We start from the raw sequence: 20,791 nt of genomic DNA on the forward strand, positions 1-20,791 counted from the left end.
GATTTAGCAGTATCATAATTAAGGCTGTCCTCTAAGGACAGTGTAGCAAATACCTCCTGTGCCTTTCCAACCAATTTGCACTGGAGAAGAAGGGACCATGAATCTTTAGGCCAGCGAAAAGAAGCCGCTATGCGCTCGAAAGCGCTAAAATATGTATCGACTTCGGATTCCCTAAATATTGGTACGAGAGATACATATTTGCTTATATCGAAGGTGGTTGAGGTTGGATCGCCCACCGGAGCAACAGAGGTCTCAGCACGGGTGGATTGCGCAGCCACTTTAGGAGGAGTTTTTAAAGCCTCCAACTCCAGCTGACGCAGCTTCACCTCTTTTTCGGCCGTAACTTCAAGCCGGCGGATTTCGAGTCTCAGTTCCATCTCAGCCTGTCGCGCTTGTGCCCTTTCCTGTGCCTCAAACTGTAAACGGGCCAGGCGGACTTTTAAACGTCCATCCTCTTTAGACCCAGAATAAACGGGGGAAAACGGATCGAAAGGTGACAGTGTTGGCTTGCCTTCAGTGAGCGCAGCCGCAGCACCGCTTTCATTTCGCCCTTCATCCGGCTCATCTGCACTTGAGCTTTGCGCGCCAGCACCAAGAAACTCGGTTTCTTCCTCTTCCACAACAGGCATTATGAGAACCTTTAATTCAACCAACCTTTCGTATAAGGCACTCTTAATATTTTTCTTAAGAGCTTGTTTTACCACTGAAATTTTGAAATGGTCCGCTATCTGTATTAAATCATCTTTTCTACAGCGGTCGAATTGTTCTACGGTTGGATTATTAATAAATGTCTGTAAATCAAACAATGCCATCCTGTTTATTTACTTATACCAGAAACAAAACAGAGAGAAGTGTGTGTGTGTGTGTGCGCGTGTTTACCTGAGCAGCGCGTTCCACGGGTCGGGCCTACAGTGGGCCTTTGTAAATTAGCAGGTTGCTTTCACACTCAAACTATAAATACAAACAATTTTAATTGTTTAAAAATGGGTTAAATGATCCCGTGACGAGCCCCCAAAAATGTTACAAACCCCTGATGTTAGTCTAGGGTGTGGGGTTTGACATTTATTTAATTAAAATATATTTGTATAAACAGTGAATGAGTGGAAAGACAACCAAAGTGATGCCAAAAAAAATGTGTGCTTTTATTTACAATCCCAAAGTGAACAACAACAACGAATTAATCAAAAATAAAGAAAAAGTAAGTAAAGCAAAAATATATTATTTACAATATGTACAACACTGAAACAAATAAAGACGGGGAAAACAAGAGAGCTGGCAGAAGGGACGCGGGCGGCGCTAAAGAAATGAAAAGAACAAAACCCAAACTAAATCTAACTTCCCAGAAGCATCTAGCTAACTAACTATGTGAAAAACAGTATAATTAACACACGAAGATCTTCCGAGCCCTAACTATCTACTCTATCTATCTATTCAAAAAGTACAAGGAGTGGCGCTCGCCCCTAACCTAGTGTACTAGACAGCAGAGCAGTCCTGAGTGTTGCGAAATGTATGTCACGTGACCTTTTTACCTGTCCGCTTCGTCCAAGCCTCGTAAACAACGATAAACTAAGAACAATGTACGAATAACGGACGGATAACGTGCACACAGAAACAAGCAACAACAAAACACAGTTAGACGGGGTAATTTCTAAACGCACGCGGTAAATACAAACAAAGCGACGAAACAGCGAAAGAGACAAATGCAAGCAAGAAAGCAAGAACGAGCGAGTGGTCTGGCGCGCGCTTTTAAGACGGGTGGTCTTTGCTCATTGGATGTGACGTAAGAGTGACGTAACCGGGGAGGAATGACTGACAGCTGAATGGACCAATGAACAGAACCTGAGAATACATGAGAGCAGATACGGGAGAACAGAGCGAGAGAGAGAGAGAGAGGGAAAAAACACAGAGAAAACAGAGCACAAAAAACACAAATACATAACAAACACGAGCGGTAGCAGGGTCAGTAGCAGTGAAAATGAAAGTACCCGCCCCATGACGCCATTTAGCGGACCTAGTTGAAAACCAGACAGATCAGGCAGCATAATACATAGAGTGGAGCAAAGCGTATCAAATGATCGGTTGTTAAAAGGGGAAAAAAGAAAAAATAGATTAACTATATTAATTTATATTAGACACACATCTGGTGCTTGTATTTGCTCCTGCTATACGTCCAAAACTTCACACATTGGGTTAAATTAGGCTTTACAGTTTCCATGTTCAGTCCTTTACTTCTACTGTATCTTTTTAAGAAAAAGTCAGCAGCATTACAACATGTCATTCAATCAGAAGACAAAGCCAAAGCTGAGCTGACAGCCAATATTTCCTAGGCTCAGCAAAACTTACAAAAAATACTTCTGTATTCCTGCAAGTACAATATTAACACAAATGTTTCTTATTCAAATCTTCATCAACGCTATTTAACTCGTGAATTTGTTAATATGACATGGCCATTTAAAATACAATGTTCCTTAACCAGATGGTTTTTCAAGTTACTTTTAAAGAGAATGTTACTTCAGTCATGTTGTTGTAATGTTTGAGAAGACTAGTAACAATAAAGAAAAAATCGAAATCATGAATCGGTCAAATTTTATAAAAAACCTAGACTTTTGTTTTCTATTCATATTTTAAATTTTTTGCCAGAAAAACTAACATGTTGACTTTGTCCGTTATAAGTGAAGACCTAATTGAGGTAATAATGTTTCCAGCAATACACGTCAGACGGTGTGCTTGTAGCGCAAATGCACAGATACTTTTTCACAACCGTGCAAAAGATAGTTTCTTGCTTCTGTTCCACCACACGATTTCTCGAAAAGCAGGTTTCTCTACACTGCGGAGTGGAGCGTTCTTAACTAGGTTACCAATGTTTCTACATTTCTCATCAATGTCTTCCATTTATCACTTTCTCTTTTGTATCTGGCCATTTTTGTAAATGCCTCTGCGATACCTGGCTGACTAGCTTAGCGTTTGTGTTTAGAAGACTGGAGTTGATTGTACATTACTTTTTTTCCCCCTTGCCGCCATCAATCGCCACTGGCTTGCATGGTTCAGGACCTGTGAAGTTGCGCATCAATGGATTTTCTCTTCAGTGTTTGGACTCTCAGCAGTGATTATTAATCAAAAAAAAAAAAAAATACAAAAAGCTTAATCCTAATTATTTGGTTCCCCTTTCTAGGTCGGCACAAATCCAAAATGTTCCCAGATGTGAGATTTCGTTTTCTAACAATATTCATGGTTGAACTAGAACCTGCTGAATCTCGCCTAATGTTATATTCTAAGATAAATGTAATACTTGGCAACATAACGGTAATTTATGTTTTAAAGTGCGTGACGTCACATACTACTGCTGGTGGCAATGGTGACGCAGTTGTCACTATGACCGTCACAGCCCTGAACCCAATGTAGTATGAAGTTGTGGACGTGCATCGCAGAGCTGGTGCAGATACAACAAATACAAACATTTAAGTGTCTTAAGTTGTGTATTTTTCTAATGTTAATAATTAATGCGTTTTAATTCACTCTTTCATGCTGCTCTAACACTGCAAGACAAATGCAACACTTAAAATCCTACATGACTTCACACTTTACTAAGTCACGTCTGTGTCGATCAACTCTTTCTCAACATGTATAAAGGACGTAAAAACCTGCCATGTGGATCTAGTTTGGTTTAAACACGAAATGAGGCGAGGGCTGTAGTAGTGAAAAGTGAAAGTACCCGTCCCTATTATGTCAGCACTATACCTGGTTAAAACCAATTTTCATTAAAGGGGTGGTCCATAATGTAATTTTAAGGCTTGGTTGTGTTAATAAGATGCAAAGCAATGTGTGTTCATGTTTCACTAGAAGAAAATCACGTTTTTTTTTTCTTTCCATAAATCTCACTTTGATTATATACAGCTACTGTCACATTTCCCAGTTCCTTTGAAAGCCCACCCTCAAGTGACAAGTGACAAGTGATTGGTCATGTGTCATAATGTGCTGTGATTTGCGTATCAGCTCCACGTCATGACCGTACAAGCACACGCTTTTTGTGTATACAGACATTCAACCACATACACTCTCTAAAATAAAATCTGACTAGAGTCTGTAACGAGTGAAAAATGGGGTGTGGCTCCTTTAAGAGAGATCACCATTGTGTGTGTGTGTGTGTGTGTGTGTGTGTGTGTGTGTGTGTGTGTGTGTGTGCGCGTTTGCGTGCGTGCGCGTGTGTGCGTGTGTGCGTGTGTGTGTGTGTGTGTGTGTGTGTGTGTGTGTGTGTGTGTGTGTGTGTAGACGCGTGTAACATGGGAAGCGCATGTGCGCGGGACCGATGTTTATTTTTCTTTTTTTCTGATACTTGGATTAAGTTATTGTTTTGTAATATACATTGACGCTGTTGACATTTCACTATACGAAAGTGTATGCGACAAATAAAGGCCTGATTTGATTTGAAAGCTGTGTTTTGTCAAATCATGCTTGCCATGTATTATATAATTCTCTGAGACATAATTAATAATCTGTAAGCACTTCTGTCTTTGTGTCGTGTCCTTTGGAAGCCCCAATACAGAAACAGACGAAGCTCTGTGGAAAAGCAGCGTTTGGATGGCATTTTAGCTCCCTCTGCTGTAACATTAAAGTGCCTCTGGACACACCCCTTAGCTGCGCAGTGTGCATGGTAAAAGTATATCTGTGATTTTGTATTCCCCAAAATTCATTCAATGTAGGCTTTGCTAAGCTAACTCTTTAAAAACCAAGGTCACCTTTTGCATTGAACTTTGAGAATATTACATTTAGAGATGCTGTTTATGTTCTGTAAGGTCCAGCCAGTTGGTCCAATGACGGTATCCAATGGTGGATGAAGGTTCACTGCATGTTCGGTCTTTCCAGTGCACAATGTTGATTTATATTAAACTTAACTCATATCTGACTCCAATTTTAGTATGAGATGGTTTAGAATATTAATATATTTATCCTCGTTTTATCTGACTCCATTTATAAAACATTGATAAGATTATTTTGTTTCCTTTCACATTATTTTAGATTATGATTGAATATTCTTTTGATTTGTTATTATACCTTATTCTCATTTACTCAGATTCCGATAGCATCTCGAGTCTTGCACCGGCCGGGTATACAATCTCTTAATACAAGCTTGTCAGTCTTGGTCATTAAACAGAGGCGATTAACCACTCTCCTAAAAAGGCAGAACACTACTTACTCAATTTAGGAGATTTTTATGTGGTCCCCATAGATCTGTTATCTACTTAATCAAGACAAAGTATTTTAATAATAATCGCACAGGATTATAAATTTGTAGATGAAGGCCTAAATATCCACATTTAAAGTAGTTTCAACAATATTTTGTTGTTCTAAATAGAAAACCCATAGTTGGCCTTTTGCAGTCTACGTATACATAAAATAATGCCAATTTGCTAGTCGGATCTCTAACAACATTGTTTAACGTGCCACGCTGCTCCGTCTAACATGTTTTAGTCCGTTACTAACCTGTACAGTGGCTTGTAGTGCTATGGACAACAACATTTATCAGTGATAATAACACGAGGTTTGAATAATTCAAATCATAATTTATTAGTCAGGTAAATATATTATGCCAAATTCAATCAGTCAATTCATAAACGATCAATACAGAACATTAAATTATCAAAGATAAATCCAAGATTAAAAGATGCATTCCTGACTTTTCACATAACGTGTAAATTTTACATAACGTGGAGCCTGGGCTCCATGTTATGGGCTGATCTGGGTAAGCAGAATCGCGCTGAGTTTTTCTTAGACCTTACCTTAAATAATCCAAGAATTCCCTCAAGGAAGGGTGTGTGTGTGTGTGTAAAAAGTCACACCCTTCACAGTGGTTCAAAAGATGCCTGAAGTTATATATTTATTGTTCTGATTATGTCTATTTCTGAGAGAATGAGACCATTGTACCAATCGCACTGAGACATTTCAAATGATATCAAACATGATAGTTAAAGTCAGTTTGGTTAGTCTTAAACATTGAAATGACCATATGTGTGAGTTGGGGGGATGAAGCTGAGTCTCAGCATAGTCAGATGCAAATGCAGCAGGAACTGGTTTTTCACGCATTCCCCCCTGGTGGGTTGTGGAGTCCATTGGCCCTGTCTTCAGCTCATGTTTTGAATTGTCAAAGATATCAGAATATTTGTAATATTTCAATTCTTACAGTTCACATAGCTACATTACACATGAACTAAAGTTTAAAATATGATATTGTTTGGAACCACCCCTTTAAAGTGGAATCCAATGTACAAAATAATGTAAACTTGACAGTGCTTAATTTTTCCTTTAAATATCAGTAGTATACTTTCACAGTTATATTTAAGTACTATTTTAGTAAAACTATGCTTTTAAATAGTATTTAACTTTAACATATTTTATATCATTAAATATGCGATTTGCATTGCTGTTTCTTAGATTCCAAGGGCAGCATGATCAGCTGCTGTTTTAACTTTTGGTTCAACTTAACTTTGGAGAATGTTGTTTCGTTTTCAGCAGGTTAACACAAAGTTGCATATGCATCTATTTATCATGAATGTAATGTTGGAAAATGAGTGATTAAGCACATAAATACACTTTGACCAGTTCATTAATTCAATTGAATAAGCATAATTAAACACTTTGACCATTTTATATGTGATTTATTAATCCATGTGGCTCATTTCAGTAGTAGTTCAGTGCATTTGTGCTAAGTTTAGTTCCATCATGCAGCAGACCATCATTTTCAAGACTGATTATTAAGGATAAGGTTCAAGGATGTGACTGATACTGCATCCATGCATAGAGACTAACATTATTTTAAATTCTTTCTCCAAGCTTGAAGCAGGGCAAAGTTATAGAAGTTTTGCACACAGTCTGTCACAGAGCACACAGGCTTTGTGACCTTCCTTGGTTTGCCCTGTTTGTCAGCAACATGAGCCAAATAATTCCATAATTCACTTTGCGAATCAACTGTCCACAAGCTGTGGGAGGTCAGTGCATTTTATTGTCACTTTGAAAATAGGAGAGAGGAAAAGCACAGCTTAACTCAGTGGGCCAAAGAAGCAGCATGCTGTCTCCTATTGACGAGCACTTTGTAGAGAGTCAACGGATCGTTCCAGAACCGAACAAGCCACAGACCATGTTATCCTTAAAAGATTGGTTGGTGCCTAAATGTCTGAGCTTTGATTTCATTTTCAAAGCAATCCACAGGCACCCAGCAAAAGGCAATCCACAGGATAACTAGCCAGTCAACATCACAGTTGCGTGTTAATAAACTTTACACCTTAAAACAATAAGAGGCTCTACAATCAAAAACCCACCAAACCGGTTTTTGAGAAGTACCTTTTGGTTTGCGTGCCCTTTGGCATCTGCAAGGAATACATATTCTCAGGCAGACACAGAAGCGATTAGAAACGCTTCCAGAGTTTAATGGACATACAGTAAAACTGTGTTTATTTGAGTAATGTATGTTTGCTTTATGTTTCTGTAGGTTTTTGTGTGTACATGTTCCATGTGTTTAACAAAACTGTTATGGATAGTTATTGAGTAATAGCCCTCAGTGACAAATGAAATCTACAGAATGTTTATGAAATACTTCATGTTTGGTATTGATTGAAAGCTAGGAACATTTCAAATGCATTGGTTTATATGAAGAAACCATACTATGAAAAGTGTCCATGTTATGAGACTTTATTTTAACCACTATGCTATCAAAGCAGCACCGACACAATTTGTCAACCCGGCCTTCTAGAGGGCAGAAATGGGGTGTGACTCCACCCCGCACCTTCTCTGATTGGACAAGTATTGTGTAGACCCAGCCTCTACCAAAGCCTATAAAACTTTGAACAAAGGAATTTCATCGTCGTCTTTTGCCGGTCATCTTTGCCAGTCGTCACCGCCGTCGCTGCCCGGACGTCGCTCTTCTCGTGCTGTGGCCGTTACATCGCCTCGCCGGAAGCCTCGTTACATCACGGAGCAGACCGCGACCTTCACTTGCTGCCGGCTCGACCCCCGATCTGCTTGTGCAACCGCTTCAACAACAAGCCATTGGGTCAACACATCCAAACTCTGAAACTCATCCTAAATACAGGAACCCAGGAAGGACTTCGAACGCCGCCTTGTCCAACATCTGTATCCCTAGCAACCGACTAAGGAAACCCCTCTTCACCGACAAGGGAATTCCATCACGTCACTGAAGTTGCTACGCTGACCAATCAGCTTCGCCGGGATTTCCCTTTGGACCAGTCAAGGAAACCAAAATTACAGCAGAACGCAAGTAGCACAAACAAGGTTTCTACCCATTACTGAATCTGGTGTGAATGATGTTTAAGTAGTAAAGAATAGCAAAATTCTCTGCTTTTATGGTTTCTCTCAGGTTGCAATGCTAAGAACTTAGCAAAGGCTAGAAGTTAAATCCACTCAGTCAAAACTCTCCTCAAACTGCTTGTGCGTGTGTGTATGTATGTGCGTTTGTTTGTTGTACGTAGATTAGTACTTTGTGTTATAGAGTAGCAATAAACTTCTGTTTCGTTTTAAGATCCGTGTTGGTGTGTTGTGTGCTTTATAAGTTAATGCCTCAGCTTCAGATACTGCTACCTTGCTTATTAAATAATTAGATACTGTTTTTATATTGTTATTGTTGGCCACGTAATAATATAATACAGGATTGCTTTACACTAAAACATTCTATTTGCTGGACAAATGCTTAAGTTAAGTGTAAGCTTTAAATAATTCTATGTGAATCATGTTCGAATCTTTGATTCGAATCCCCAAAGTTTAAACATGATTTAAACCAAAGAGCTGATTCTTACAACTTGTAAATTCAGTTGTCACTTAAAAGTACTGGTACTAATAAAATGAGAAATCGTATAATTTTGTGAGAAAAGGTATCGCGATACCTTTTTAATATGGTTATATCATGTTACACTAGTTTACAGTAGGTCCTCTTTCATCGGTTGCATACTTACTACCACCTAAACTACTTACATTTTGTTGATTTCTGGATTTAATGGATCTTGTCCTTGGTGACACACAAAATTCTCACCTTGAACACATTGGCCAAAAAAAAAAAAAAGGCTTTCGCTATATATCGGTCAACCACTAGTCAATTAAATCTTGCCTGCCTAACTTTGGAGAATGTTCCAAAATTTGAAATATTGTTGTGGCTTTTTCTTCTTTTCTTGATCTGGGTTAAGCGGCTTTGACATAAACCACATAAAAAAACACTATAGAAATAAAGATGAAATTGCAGTGGTCTACATGGAACACACACACACACACACACACAAACACACACACACACACACACACACACACACACACACACACACACACACACACACACACACACACACAAACACACACACACACACACACAAACTTTTCTACTCAGAAATAAAAGCTTTCTGTACAGTTGTCTTTTCCAAAAAGCAAGTACTGCACAAATTTTCTAATTCTTGTAGACTTTTTGTTGTTGCATTAGTAGTCAAAAAAGACATAAATAAATGACAGAAATGTAATTAGGACACAATTTTAAAAATTTAACTTTCCAGTTATGTGTTTTGGTTAACACCTTGATCATGCTGTCTGTCTTCTACAGATGTGACCAGTGTCATGGAATATAATGAAAGACTTGCACGTTTTCGCCAAGGTCACGTCAACCCATTTGACAGGGATGAGATCGACAGCCAAACTGAGGGGAAGGATCCTCCTAAAGATGGTGTGTCAACTTTGTTTTAATTATATACAATACCAGTCAGAGGTTAGGGATTAGTAAGACTTTGATGATTTTAATAGAAGCCCATTCTGCTCATTTAAGGCTGGATTTGTTTGATCAGATATACAATATAAAAATTATGCTATTGTAAAGTATTACAAATTAAAATAACTTTTGTCTTATTGAATGTAGTCCAATATATAATGTATTCCTGTGATTTGAAGCCTGTAAATTTCCTGCATCATAGTCTTCAGCGCCACATTTAAATGTTAGACTGTCAAAAATGTGTACTGAAGTAAAAGTAGGCAACTTAAAGAAGAATGACAACCCTTTATGAATCATTTATTAAGCATTAGCAAATAGCTAATTCATTATCTGTTAAGCATTATATCTACATTAATAGACGTTAGTAAGCAAATGCTGTATTTTTAACTAATAAGCACTTTTATAAAGTTCTTAATGATTGTGTTTTCATACTTTGATAATGATTATTCTATTATTACTTAAGTATTACATTATTTACAAACTAGTTATTAAAGAATAGTTGATGCTATTTTAAGATCATTCAGAATGTGTAAGTAAACGATTAATAAACTATTCAAATTAACATTTATTTATCTTATTATTCAAGCATATGCTAATAGCTAATAGATTTTTTTGCTAATTTCATTTACAGATTAATGCTTGTTTTACAGAAATATTCACTTAATTTTGACAATTTAAATAAGATAACAATATTTTTGCTTGTCTAGAAAAAGCTGCTTGATTTAAAAATATTAAGGTATTTGGACTAGAAACAAGATCAAAACTCTGTGAAAATGTAATTTTTTGCAGTGAACATATGTTGATCAAAACCTTATCATTTTGGTTAAATACCATACTGTAGGGGTCACCAATCTCATTCCTAGAGGTCCGGTGCCTTGCAGGGTTTAGCTCCAACTTACCTCAACACACCTGACTGGGTGTTTAAAGTATACCTAGTGAGATGAATTAATGTGAATATAAATCAAACTTCACCTCAGTAAAGCTGGTTAGGCAGAAGAGGGCTATTTACTTGTGTTTTGTTATTAAGCTATAAATAAAAGTTAGATCAAAAAAAGGAGTGCTAAAAATTGAAATATGCTATCATATTTTCATATTACATTTATGTTTACTTTACCAAGACAACAAGTGACTTTTCATTTTCAATTGTGCTCGCTGATCCTCGTACATCGCTTGTTTTCAGCTCCTTTTGTTACTTGAACAACTAATTGAATGCTTAGATCTATTTAACTGACTATATTATCGATGCTGTAAAAGGTACTCCATGAACTTGAAAAAAGCCAGTCTTTTACCAGATGTTTTCAGTGGCTGAACAACACCACCGTGCATATAAACCCATTCATAAACAAGAAAACAGTCTACATAAGCTTTGCGTGGTTAAAATAGTTTTAAAACATACCTGTCTGAACGTAATACTTCAGCCTTGTTGTCATCCTTCAGATCGTTGTTTTGAACTGCATAACGTCATTGCCCTCCAGTGGGCAAAAGTAATTCCAATATTGATTCAGGGTTTAGAAAAGTTGATTCTGCATTTTTGGTAAAAACCCTTTCAGAAACAATCTTTCTGTTCATGGATACAAGGCCATGTTGGTCTTTCAGAAAAAAGTTTGGCTTGATGCAGAGTTTGCAGATGACGTCTCTCTGTCAGCGGTCGATCCGTGCTTCATGGGTGCGCGCGAGTGACATATCTGCTTAAAGAGGCTGCGCAGAAATTCAAATTTAAATTTGTTTACAGACCATTTAAAATACCTGTCATAATAGAGTTATTTGTCGGTCTGACAGTAATTAATTGTATGAACATTTTTTAGTTTAATGCTTTATCCAGAATACAAAAATACCTATAAATTCATTTAGATCATTTACTTTAATTATTATTATTGGAATGTGAAGAGACTTTCAACCAGCAATGTTTCTGAAGACAATCACCTACTGCATCTTTAATGCTTAACAGATAATGAATTAACTATTTGCTGATGTTTAATAGATGATTCATAGTGTATTAGTTATTATAAAGTGTTACCGCAAATATTTGCTTAAGTAAAAGTAACAATCTTAAAAGTTTCTCAAGTACGAGTAAAAAACGTAAAGAAAATCCTAAATTAATTTGCTTGTGTTTTACATGACTCTTTCATGTGTGGTGGCTACATTAACGTCACATAATGTGTCATTTGCAGTAAAATCACAAAAAGGCAGAGTTTTTAGGTTAACTTTGTTTTTCACATTCACAACACATACTTCTTCTGCCCTAACCATCAAGAAAATAATGTTTGTTGTTTGCTCAAACTATTAATTTGAAATGAGCTGAAACAACAGAATGAGGGTTATGTTGGACAATTTAATTGTTTTATGTTCAATCCAATTAAATTTGTCAAAACTAGCAAGTTTACTCAATTTACGTCTTGTTGACCCAACACAAATCGAACCATTGTGTGGAACCCAGCATTTTTTACAGTGCAGCTAAATGCACTTATTTAACAGAGTGAGCTCAGGGTTTCCGCGGTTTCAAGGGTTCAGGCTTAAAAAGTCTAAAATTTAAAAAATCTAAATTTTAGGCCTTAAAAGTCTTAAATTCGCTGTTCTAGGTCTTAAATATTTTTGCACATGTCTTATTTTTCTGATGTCCATGTAAAGCTACATCTAATGCAGTGTTTCCACTATCTTAGGGGGCCGCCCCTCCCTCCCAAAGCTTTCAAGTTAATGTTATTTTCTATATAATGTTATTATGCTGGGTGATTTTAATATTCATATTGATGCTGGCAACAATATTAATACAATCGACTTTTTATCTTGCTTGGACAGCTTTGGAATGCAGCAATTTGCTAATTTCCCTACACACACTAAAGGCCATACCCTTGATCTCATCTGTTGCTCTGGAATAATCCCTAACAAATGTACTGTTTCTGATCTTCTGACCATTTCTTAGTGTCTTTTTGTGCTCAGCTTGCAGTTTTTAAATTGCAGTCACCCCGGACAATCAAATTTAGAAACGTTAAGAACATTGATTTATTACATTTTTCAGATGTACTTAATAGTTTTGCATACAATGTGGACTCATCTTCTGCTGATGCTCTGGTGTCTATTTACAATAATGGACTATCTGAAATTTTGGACACTTTTGCACCTTTACAAACCCGGGCTGTCTCTTTTTCTGTTTCTGCTCCTTGGTTTACTTCTGATCTGCATCAACTCAAAACTAAAGGTCGCAGGTTGGAACGGTTGTATAAGAAGTCTGGGTTAACTGTCCACAAAGAAATGTTTACAGAACATGCTCATCATTATAAGGAAGCATTACTTAAAGCAAAATCTGACTATTATGCTAACAGAATAGAATCTAGTCAGGGTAACTCTAGATTACTCTTCTCTGTAGTTAAAAAATCATTAAGTTTTCCTGACACATCACTTTCTTCTTCAACTGAGTTATGTAACAGCTTCCTGTCTTTTTTTGAAACAAAAATTAGGGACATTCATCATCAATTACATACAAATAGTTCAGCCCCTGACTTCAGCCAAAATGTTTCTGAAATCATCACACATTACTCTTTTGATACTTTTACCTTACCATCTACCGCTGAAATAGTTGGTCATATACAGAAATCTAAAACTACCAACTGCCTGCTTGATCCACTTCCTACATGCTTAGTTAAGACCTGTCTTCCATCATTGTCCACACTGATTACTAACATTATTCACAAATCACTGGATTCTGGATCTGTCCCATCTTTACTTAAAACTGCTGTAATCACCCCAGTACTAAAAAAACCTGGAGCTGATTCATCCAATTTGGCCAACTATAGACCAGTTTCCAATTTGCCATTTGTCTCAAAAATACTGGAAAAATGTGTTGCGTCTCAACTCCATAAATATCTTGCTAATAGCAATTTGTTTGAGCTCTTCCAGTCTGGTTTTCGTCCCAACCACAGCACTGAGACTGCTCTTGTCAGGATCACTAATGATCTACTACTGGCAGCAGACTCTGGTTTACTGTCAATTCTTATTCTCCTGGACTTGAGTGCAGCCTTTGACATGGTTTCGCACAAGGTTCTTTTGAATAGGCTTGCCTCACAAGGGATCTCTGGCACCCCTCTTTTATGGTTGAAGTCATATCTTGAAGATCGTACTCAGTTTGTTCAAATTAAAGATTTTAAGTCAAGATCGCAGATTGTCACTACTGGTGTCCCACAGGGTTCTGTACTGGGTCCACTCCTGTTTATCATATATCTACTGCCTCTTGGTCACATTTTCAGAAAATACAACATACAATTCCACTGTTATGCTGACGACACTCAACTCTACCTGTCCACCAAGCCCTCCTGTTCTTTTCCTCCTCCTGCTTTGAGCAGATGTTTAGCTGAAATAAAAATCTGGCTTTCAGCTAACTTTTTAAAATTAAACAGCGACAAAACTGAAGCCCTTCTCATCGGCACTAAAAGTGTTTTGGATAAAGCTGATAATTTCACTATAGACATTGATAACAGTACAATTTTTCCCTCCATGCTGGTAAAGAGTTTGGGTGTCATCTTGGATAGCACACTCTCATTTGAAGGTCACATTAATAATATTACACGTACTGCATATTTCCACCTGCGTAATATCACTCGTCTCCGCCCTTCTCTCACAACTAATAACACAGCAATTCTTATCCACGCATTAGTTACTTCACGTCTTGACTACTGTAATGCACTTCTTTCTGGACTTCCTTCCAAACTTCTCCATAAACTCCAACTGGTTCAGAACCATGCAGCTCGTGTCATCTCTAGGACCCCATCTCACGAGCACGTCACACCACTCCTCTATCAGCTTCATTGGCTTCCAGTAAAGTATCGAATTGATTTTAAAATATTACTTCTAACTTTCAAGGCACTTCATAATCTCGCTCCTCAATATCTCACTGAACTTCTCCATATCTACACCCCTTCTCGTACCCTTAGGTCAGCTAACAACTTCACTCTGGCACCACCTCGCACTCGACTGAGCAAAATGGGAGACAGATCTTTTAGTTCTATGGCTCCTAGGCTATGGAACTCACTTCCAGTAGATCTTAGGAGCAGTGATAGTCTTCACAATTTTAAATCACGTCTAAAGACCCATCTTTTTAAGCAGGCTTTTACTTAACAATTTTTTTTATCATGTTTTTATTATGTTCTTTTATATTCGCTATTGCGTTTTAACTTGTTTGTTCAATGATTGTTTTTAGTAATGTTTAAGTTGTTTAGCATGTCTGCTGATGCTTACTGTAAGGCGACCTTGGGTGTCCAGAAAGGCGCCATTTATAAATAAAATGAATTATTATTATTATTAATATTATTATTATTATATAGCGTCAGATCACAACTTCTTTTAATAAACAAGCTAAATAGGCTTATGTAATATCTTATTTACACAACAGCATGCGATTTCTGTCTTCACAAGGTGGCGTGAATGCAATTTCTGCTCTCTGAATCGTGCATGGTGGAGTTCACAATCAGGGTATCTTTCGTCCAATCCATATCCATTTTCAAACAAAAAAAGGAAAATAAAGAAAATGTCTGTTTTTCTGTTTTTCTTTTGCTCAAAAAAATGAAAAAAATAAAAATGAAATAAACCTTTTTTTCTTGGTAGCATCGGTGCTCCTAACTTCAAAAATGTCATCGCACCAGACAAAATTTTGTTGCACCCACCAAGAATAATGAGCACTGTAGCGAGGCAGAGGGAAAACACAAACACAGTCGCGTAAGTTACAAACAAGTCCCCGGAGGGTGCTTTATTTACAAAATGAATAGTGTGCAAATACGGTGCTCTTCTTGGTTGTGGTGCTCTGGTGCTCCGGGGATAAGATGAAGGATAGTGAGAGTTCAGGTGCTGGATCGTCACGATCTGGAGTCCGCTGTGGGAGAGACAGAGAGACACAAGCATTAGCGCAGGGTGTCATCAATGAATGAAGCTCGTCTTCCTTTTGTGTTGGGCTGGCTTTTATGCCTCTCTGGCTGATGAGCTCCAGCTGTGAGCGATCCGGTGCTGATGAGGTGCCAGCTGGGGTGAATCTTTGTCTAGGGCGACGTGGCATCGGTATACCCTCTACAGCACCGTTATCACACGTTTTATATGAACAGATTCTATTATATATTAACACTCTAATCACAATAAACAAATAAACAAAAATCTGCATGCGCTCACCGGCCCTGCACACACTGATTGACATGAATGAGATTAACTAAATTAACAATAATCATGGTGCTGTTCTTACGGGTGCTGTCTGATATTGCACAGATGATATTTATAACGTATTATTTGCATACATCATCTTAATAGCAGTAATGGTCTTTTCGTGAGCTGCAATGTCAGTTTCATCTCAGTGAATGCATGCAATTGTGCACACGGTATAATTTGCTTGACTGACAGCATCGTAATGATTAAATTAAGGATTAAATAACGTTAGAACTTCTCATGCTTAATATGTGTAGATGTGACAAAAACACTGTTACCTGAAAATTCCGTCCCATCGGTTTTACTGTGAATGCTTTAGTCATAGCGGACTTTAACCACTGGAAGTCTTTTATCCACTCTTCGAAAAGTGTAAATTCTGGATTGACATTCAGCACATGATCACTAGTCAGATGTGTCATTAGTTTTAACTCTAGCTGGTTTCCTAAAACTAAATCTGCCAGTAATGTTTTGATTCTCTCGTATCCAAACCTTTACATTTTCACAGCTGGAGCTCCATGTCATCGGAACTAAGTGATTGACAGCTGATTTGAACCAATGGATTTGCGTTCTGTTCTAGCACAGTGGGTCAATAAGAAGAACTTGAAAGCGGGGCAAGCATTGCGGGCTTTTTTGTACTTCTTCTCTTTTATTTTTTTAGATATTTTTCTGAATCGTTTGGTTTGCAATGTGTTTTGAGCTGCTGTGACGCAAGCAGAGCGGATCATGGATATCTAGTGTCTCATCCAATCTTAGTTATGACCTCTCCCGGAAATTTATACAGGCTCTGTGATCCCTAAAAATGGGTTAAAAATACCCGGAAATCTTGGCAAGGCGAGTGAATGAAAGAGAACAGATAGCGAGAGGCACAGTGATGGTCTAAACATTACATTTGATAATGTAATAATTACATTTATTCATGTAATTAAGTGAACAGAGCAGTAAAGACATGGCAAGTGCAAATCTTTCTCTCTCTCTCTCTCTCTCTCTCTCTCTCTTACATATAACAACTGAAAGTTGTATGTTTTTGACAATATTGCAAAGTTACTAAAAGCTGGCTGGAATTATCAGAAAAATATGAATAGTTAATGATATAACTTATTGTAATGTACTTATTGCAATAAACAATGTATACGTTCTTTTCCTTTTAGTAAAAAAGTATCAGATTTATAGGTGTGCATTTTAATTTTTATGCATCAAATATGCGCTCCAAACATTTTCTTGATTGAGACATGTTAAATTCTTCTTTCATCACTTGCAGTTTTTCCAAATTGCATTGTTTGTAATTTCTTTCATTCATTCATTCATTCATTCATTCATTCATTCATTCATTCATTCATTCATTTTTTTTGTAATTTTTCTTACCAATGTTTATTTCTGTGTTGTTATTTTCTGTGGCAGTTCATTCCGCTGTGGAGACCCCTGCTAAATAAGGCACTAAACTGAAGTCAAATGAATGAATGGATGAATTATTTTCTGTAAAGCTGCTTCTGGCCATGACATGTTCACACCTAAATGGTTATAAGAGACGTGTTTAAAGAATTATATGTAGCATCTTTCATTTATTCTCTTAGGTAAGGCAAGATCTTCTCTTAAAATTCATTTTTGAAATGTGCTTAATGCATTATAAAGCTTGAAGCATTAGAATCGGTGCTCAGCATCAGCAAAAATCCTGATCAGAGCATTCTTTGACCCAACTTGGCTGTCAGAGCAACAATACTCCCCCTTGCTGTACAAGACTGATCTTAGTGCTTAAGTCAGCAAAAACACCTTAAGGAAAAAGAAGTATACTTAAGTAAAGGTCAAGAATAAAAGTATGTTTTATTTAGTAAGTATACTAATATCAATGTCTATCTCCCAGAAGCCTAGAAAAATACACTGCAGTGACAAAAGCTGCACACTTTTTGGATAAAAAAAAGATATAAATAAATGTTAACTTTTAGCTTAACACTTGTATAGTTCACACAGTTGTTCAGTCATTTATTGCTTTCAGTAAAAGAAACAAATTAACACCATAATGACTCAAATTCAAATCAAATCAAATCACTTTTAATGTCACATCATCAGCAGCAGCACTTGTGCTATGCTAGTGAAAAGCTTAGGTGCTGGCTCTAGACAGTACAAAATAAAGACAAATGCAACAACAGTGCAAAAAACAGACAGTGCAAATACAACGACAATGTAAAAATTGACAGCGATATGTACAATAAATTGGTGTCCACATAGTTGTAGGCAGTATTGTTTCAAGTATGGAAACAAGTGCAGTTAAAGTGCAGTGCTTGCTACATATTGATGATGTGCAGTAAGGGTATGGAAGAGTCTGTGTGTGGTGTGTTAAGTGTTCATCAGCCTGATAGTCTGAGGGAAGATACTTTCCTTCAGCCGGCTGGTGCGTGACCTGATGCTGCGGAACTGCCTGCCTGAGGGTAGCAGAGAGAAAAGTCTATGGCTTGGGTGGCTGGAGTCACTGATAATTCTCTTGGCTTTCCTCATGCACCGCCTAGTGTAAATGTGCTGGAGGGAGGGAAGCTCACCTCCTATTACACGTCCAGCAGTTTGCACAATCCTATGTAGGCCTTTGCGATTGCTGCTGGTGCTATTTCCATACCAGGTGGTGATACTGCCAGAAAGGAAGCTCTCCACAGTGCAGATGTAGAATGAGTGGAGGATGTGGGGACTCATTCCAAACCTCCTGAGGAAGAAGAGGCGTTGTTGTGCCTTCCTCAGCACTGCGTTTGTGTGGGCGGTCCATGTCAAATCCTCAGCAATGTAGACACCTAGAAACTTGAAAGTGCGGACTCTCTCCACTGGTGTCCCATTGATAGTGATGGGGGTGTGTTCTCTCTTCTCTCCTGAAATCCACCACCAGCTCCTTGGTTTTGCTGATGTTGAGTGAGAGGTGGTTTTCCTCACACCACTGCGTCAGAGTGTGCACCTTTTCTCTGTAAGCCGTCTCATCATTATTGGTGATTAGGCCCACCACTGTTGTGTCATCAGCAAATTTAACGATGACATTGGAGCAGTGTTTGGCTGTACAGTCATGTGTGTACAGGGAGCACAGGAGTGGGCTGAGAACACAGCCCTGTGGAGCACCAGTGTTGAGGATCAGTGTGGACGAGGTGATGTTGTTCATTCTGACCACCTGGCGTCTGCTTGACTGGAAGTCCAGGATCCAGTTGCACAATGAGCTGTGAAGACCCAGAGCCTGGAAATTCACCACCAGCTTGGCAGGCACTATGGTGTTAAATGTTGAGCTGTAGTCCACAAACAGCATTCTCGCATATGTGATTTTTTTTTCTAGGTCAGAAAGAGCAGTGTGCAAGGTGAAAGCAATTGTATCATCAGTGGAGCGATTACTCCTGTATGCAAATTGCAGAGAGTCAGTGTGAGTGGGCAGTACAGAGCAGATGTTCTTTTTAATCAGCTTTTCAAAGCACTTGCTGAAGATGGGTGTCAGAGCAATCGGACGCCAGTCATTTAAGCATGTGGTTTTAACTGATTTTGATATGGGCACAATAGTAGCTGTCTTAAAGCATGTGGGAACCACAGACTGCGAGAGCAAGAGGTTAAAGATGTCCGTAAAACTCCCGCTAGCTGGTGTGCGCATGCTTCAAGTACAGGTCCATGATTGCCATCTGGGCCCGTAGCTTTCTGGATGTTCACGCGTCGGTAAGCTCTCGTTACGTCTGCTACAGAAACAGAGTGTTTGCTGGCGCCACGGGGCTTTGGTTTTGGCTTTGGTTTCAGCCACAGGGGCACGCACTGTGCGCGCGTTGTGCTGGGCTTCATATCAGGCATAGAACGAGTTGAGGTCGTCTGGGAGACGCAGCAATATTTACAGTGTCGTATTTGTTACTTTTAAAGTCTGTGATGTAATTAAGTCCCTGCCACATGGTCCTTGCATTATTGGTGTTAAATTGACCCCCTAAATTGACCACCTACCTTGTCTGTATTGACATTTTGCTGTGCAGAGTGCAAACGCATTAAGGGCATGTCTGAATCCACTTTTGCTATTTTACGGATGAAAAAATCCGCTTTGCGCCATGAGTCATGGTCTAACAGGGTTGAGCTTATTCTCTGAATGAGTTATAGACGTGTTTTGATAATAAACTAATCAGAGACTCATCTCACATTCCTTTTAAAGAGTCAGTTGTGTCGTGCCATTGCGCATTTGCTATTTACATGACTTTGTAAGTGAAAAAACTGAACGCTTCACCAGCGAGAAAACAGTTAAACAGAGCTTTAACAGTGCGAGAATGAGAGATGAGCCTCCTCATTCTTTACTTTCACTTTCATTCTTATGCATAGGGGCACAGACAACCATTAACCTATACATAATTAATTTTATTTGTTAAGCACACAGATTTTTTTCAAAACTTTTTCTAAATTCAGTTCTAATTTCCAGCAAACAAATAAATGAACAATAATAACGAAGTATGGTCAAACAACTAGTTATATCCAAGTTATATCCAAATACACATGCTATGCTCCATATGGTCTAAAACCTGACAGGTGGGCAAATCTCAGCTTGTTTTTAATAAAACAAATATAAATATGCATATAATAAATACTACTACTAACTAAAAAAGCCACTCTAGATGAAGAAGGCCTGGAGGCGGTGGTTTTTATATTCATGTAGGCTAGAAAATAATTATTTTTGCAATATTTTATTCCTTTAATTATTTTTCATTTGTAAAGATATTTGCGTATTGCTGTACATCCTGTGTATATTAAGCAATGTTTAAGCGAGGCACACAACTAACGCGCTCTGCGCTGGACTTTAGAACTGTTTTGATATGGTCTATGGTGCAGTCTATTATAGTTCCTTAAAATAGCAACGTGCCTACAATGCGCCTTAAC

General features: G+C 38.0%; 1 protein-coding gene across 7 annotated transcripts in view; it reads left to right on the forward strand.

The window, feature by feature from the left end:
• def8 (differentially expressed in FDCP 8 homolog) overlaps positions 1-20,791 on the forward strand; it is a 180,910-nt gene that overhangs the window by 25,680 nt on the left and 134,439 nt on the right. For all 7 annotated transcript variants that reach the window (NM_001328206.1, XM_073929047.1, XM_073929052.1 and 4 more), the window contains exon 2: positions 9,593-9,712. In NM_001328206.1, coding sequence (NP_001315135.1) covers positions 9,607-9,712 — 106 coding nt within the window. In that variant the 5' untranslated portion in view covers positions 9,593-9,606. The remainder of the gene's footprint in view (positions 1-9,592; positions 9,713-20,791) is intronic.

Source organism: Danio rerio, chromosome 18, assembly GCF_049306965.1.
Source record: "Danio rerio strain Tuebingen ecotype United States chromosome 18, GRCz12tu, whole genome shotgun sequence".
Classification (NCBI taxonomy): Eukaryota; Metazoa; Chordata; class Actinopteri; order Cypriniformes; family Danionidae; genus Danio; species Danio rerio.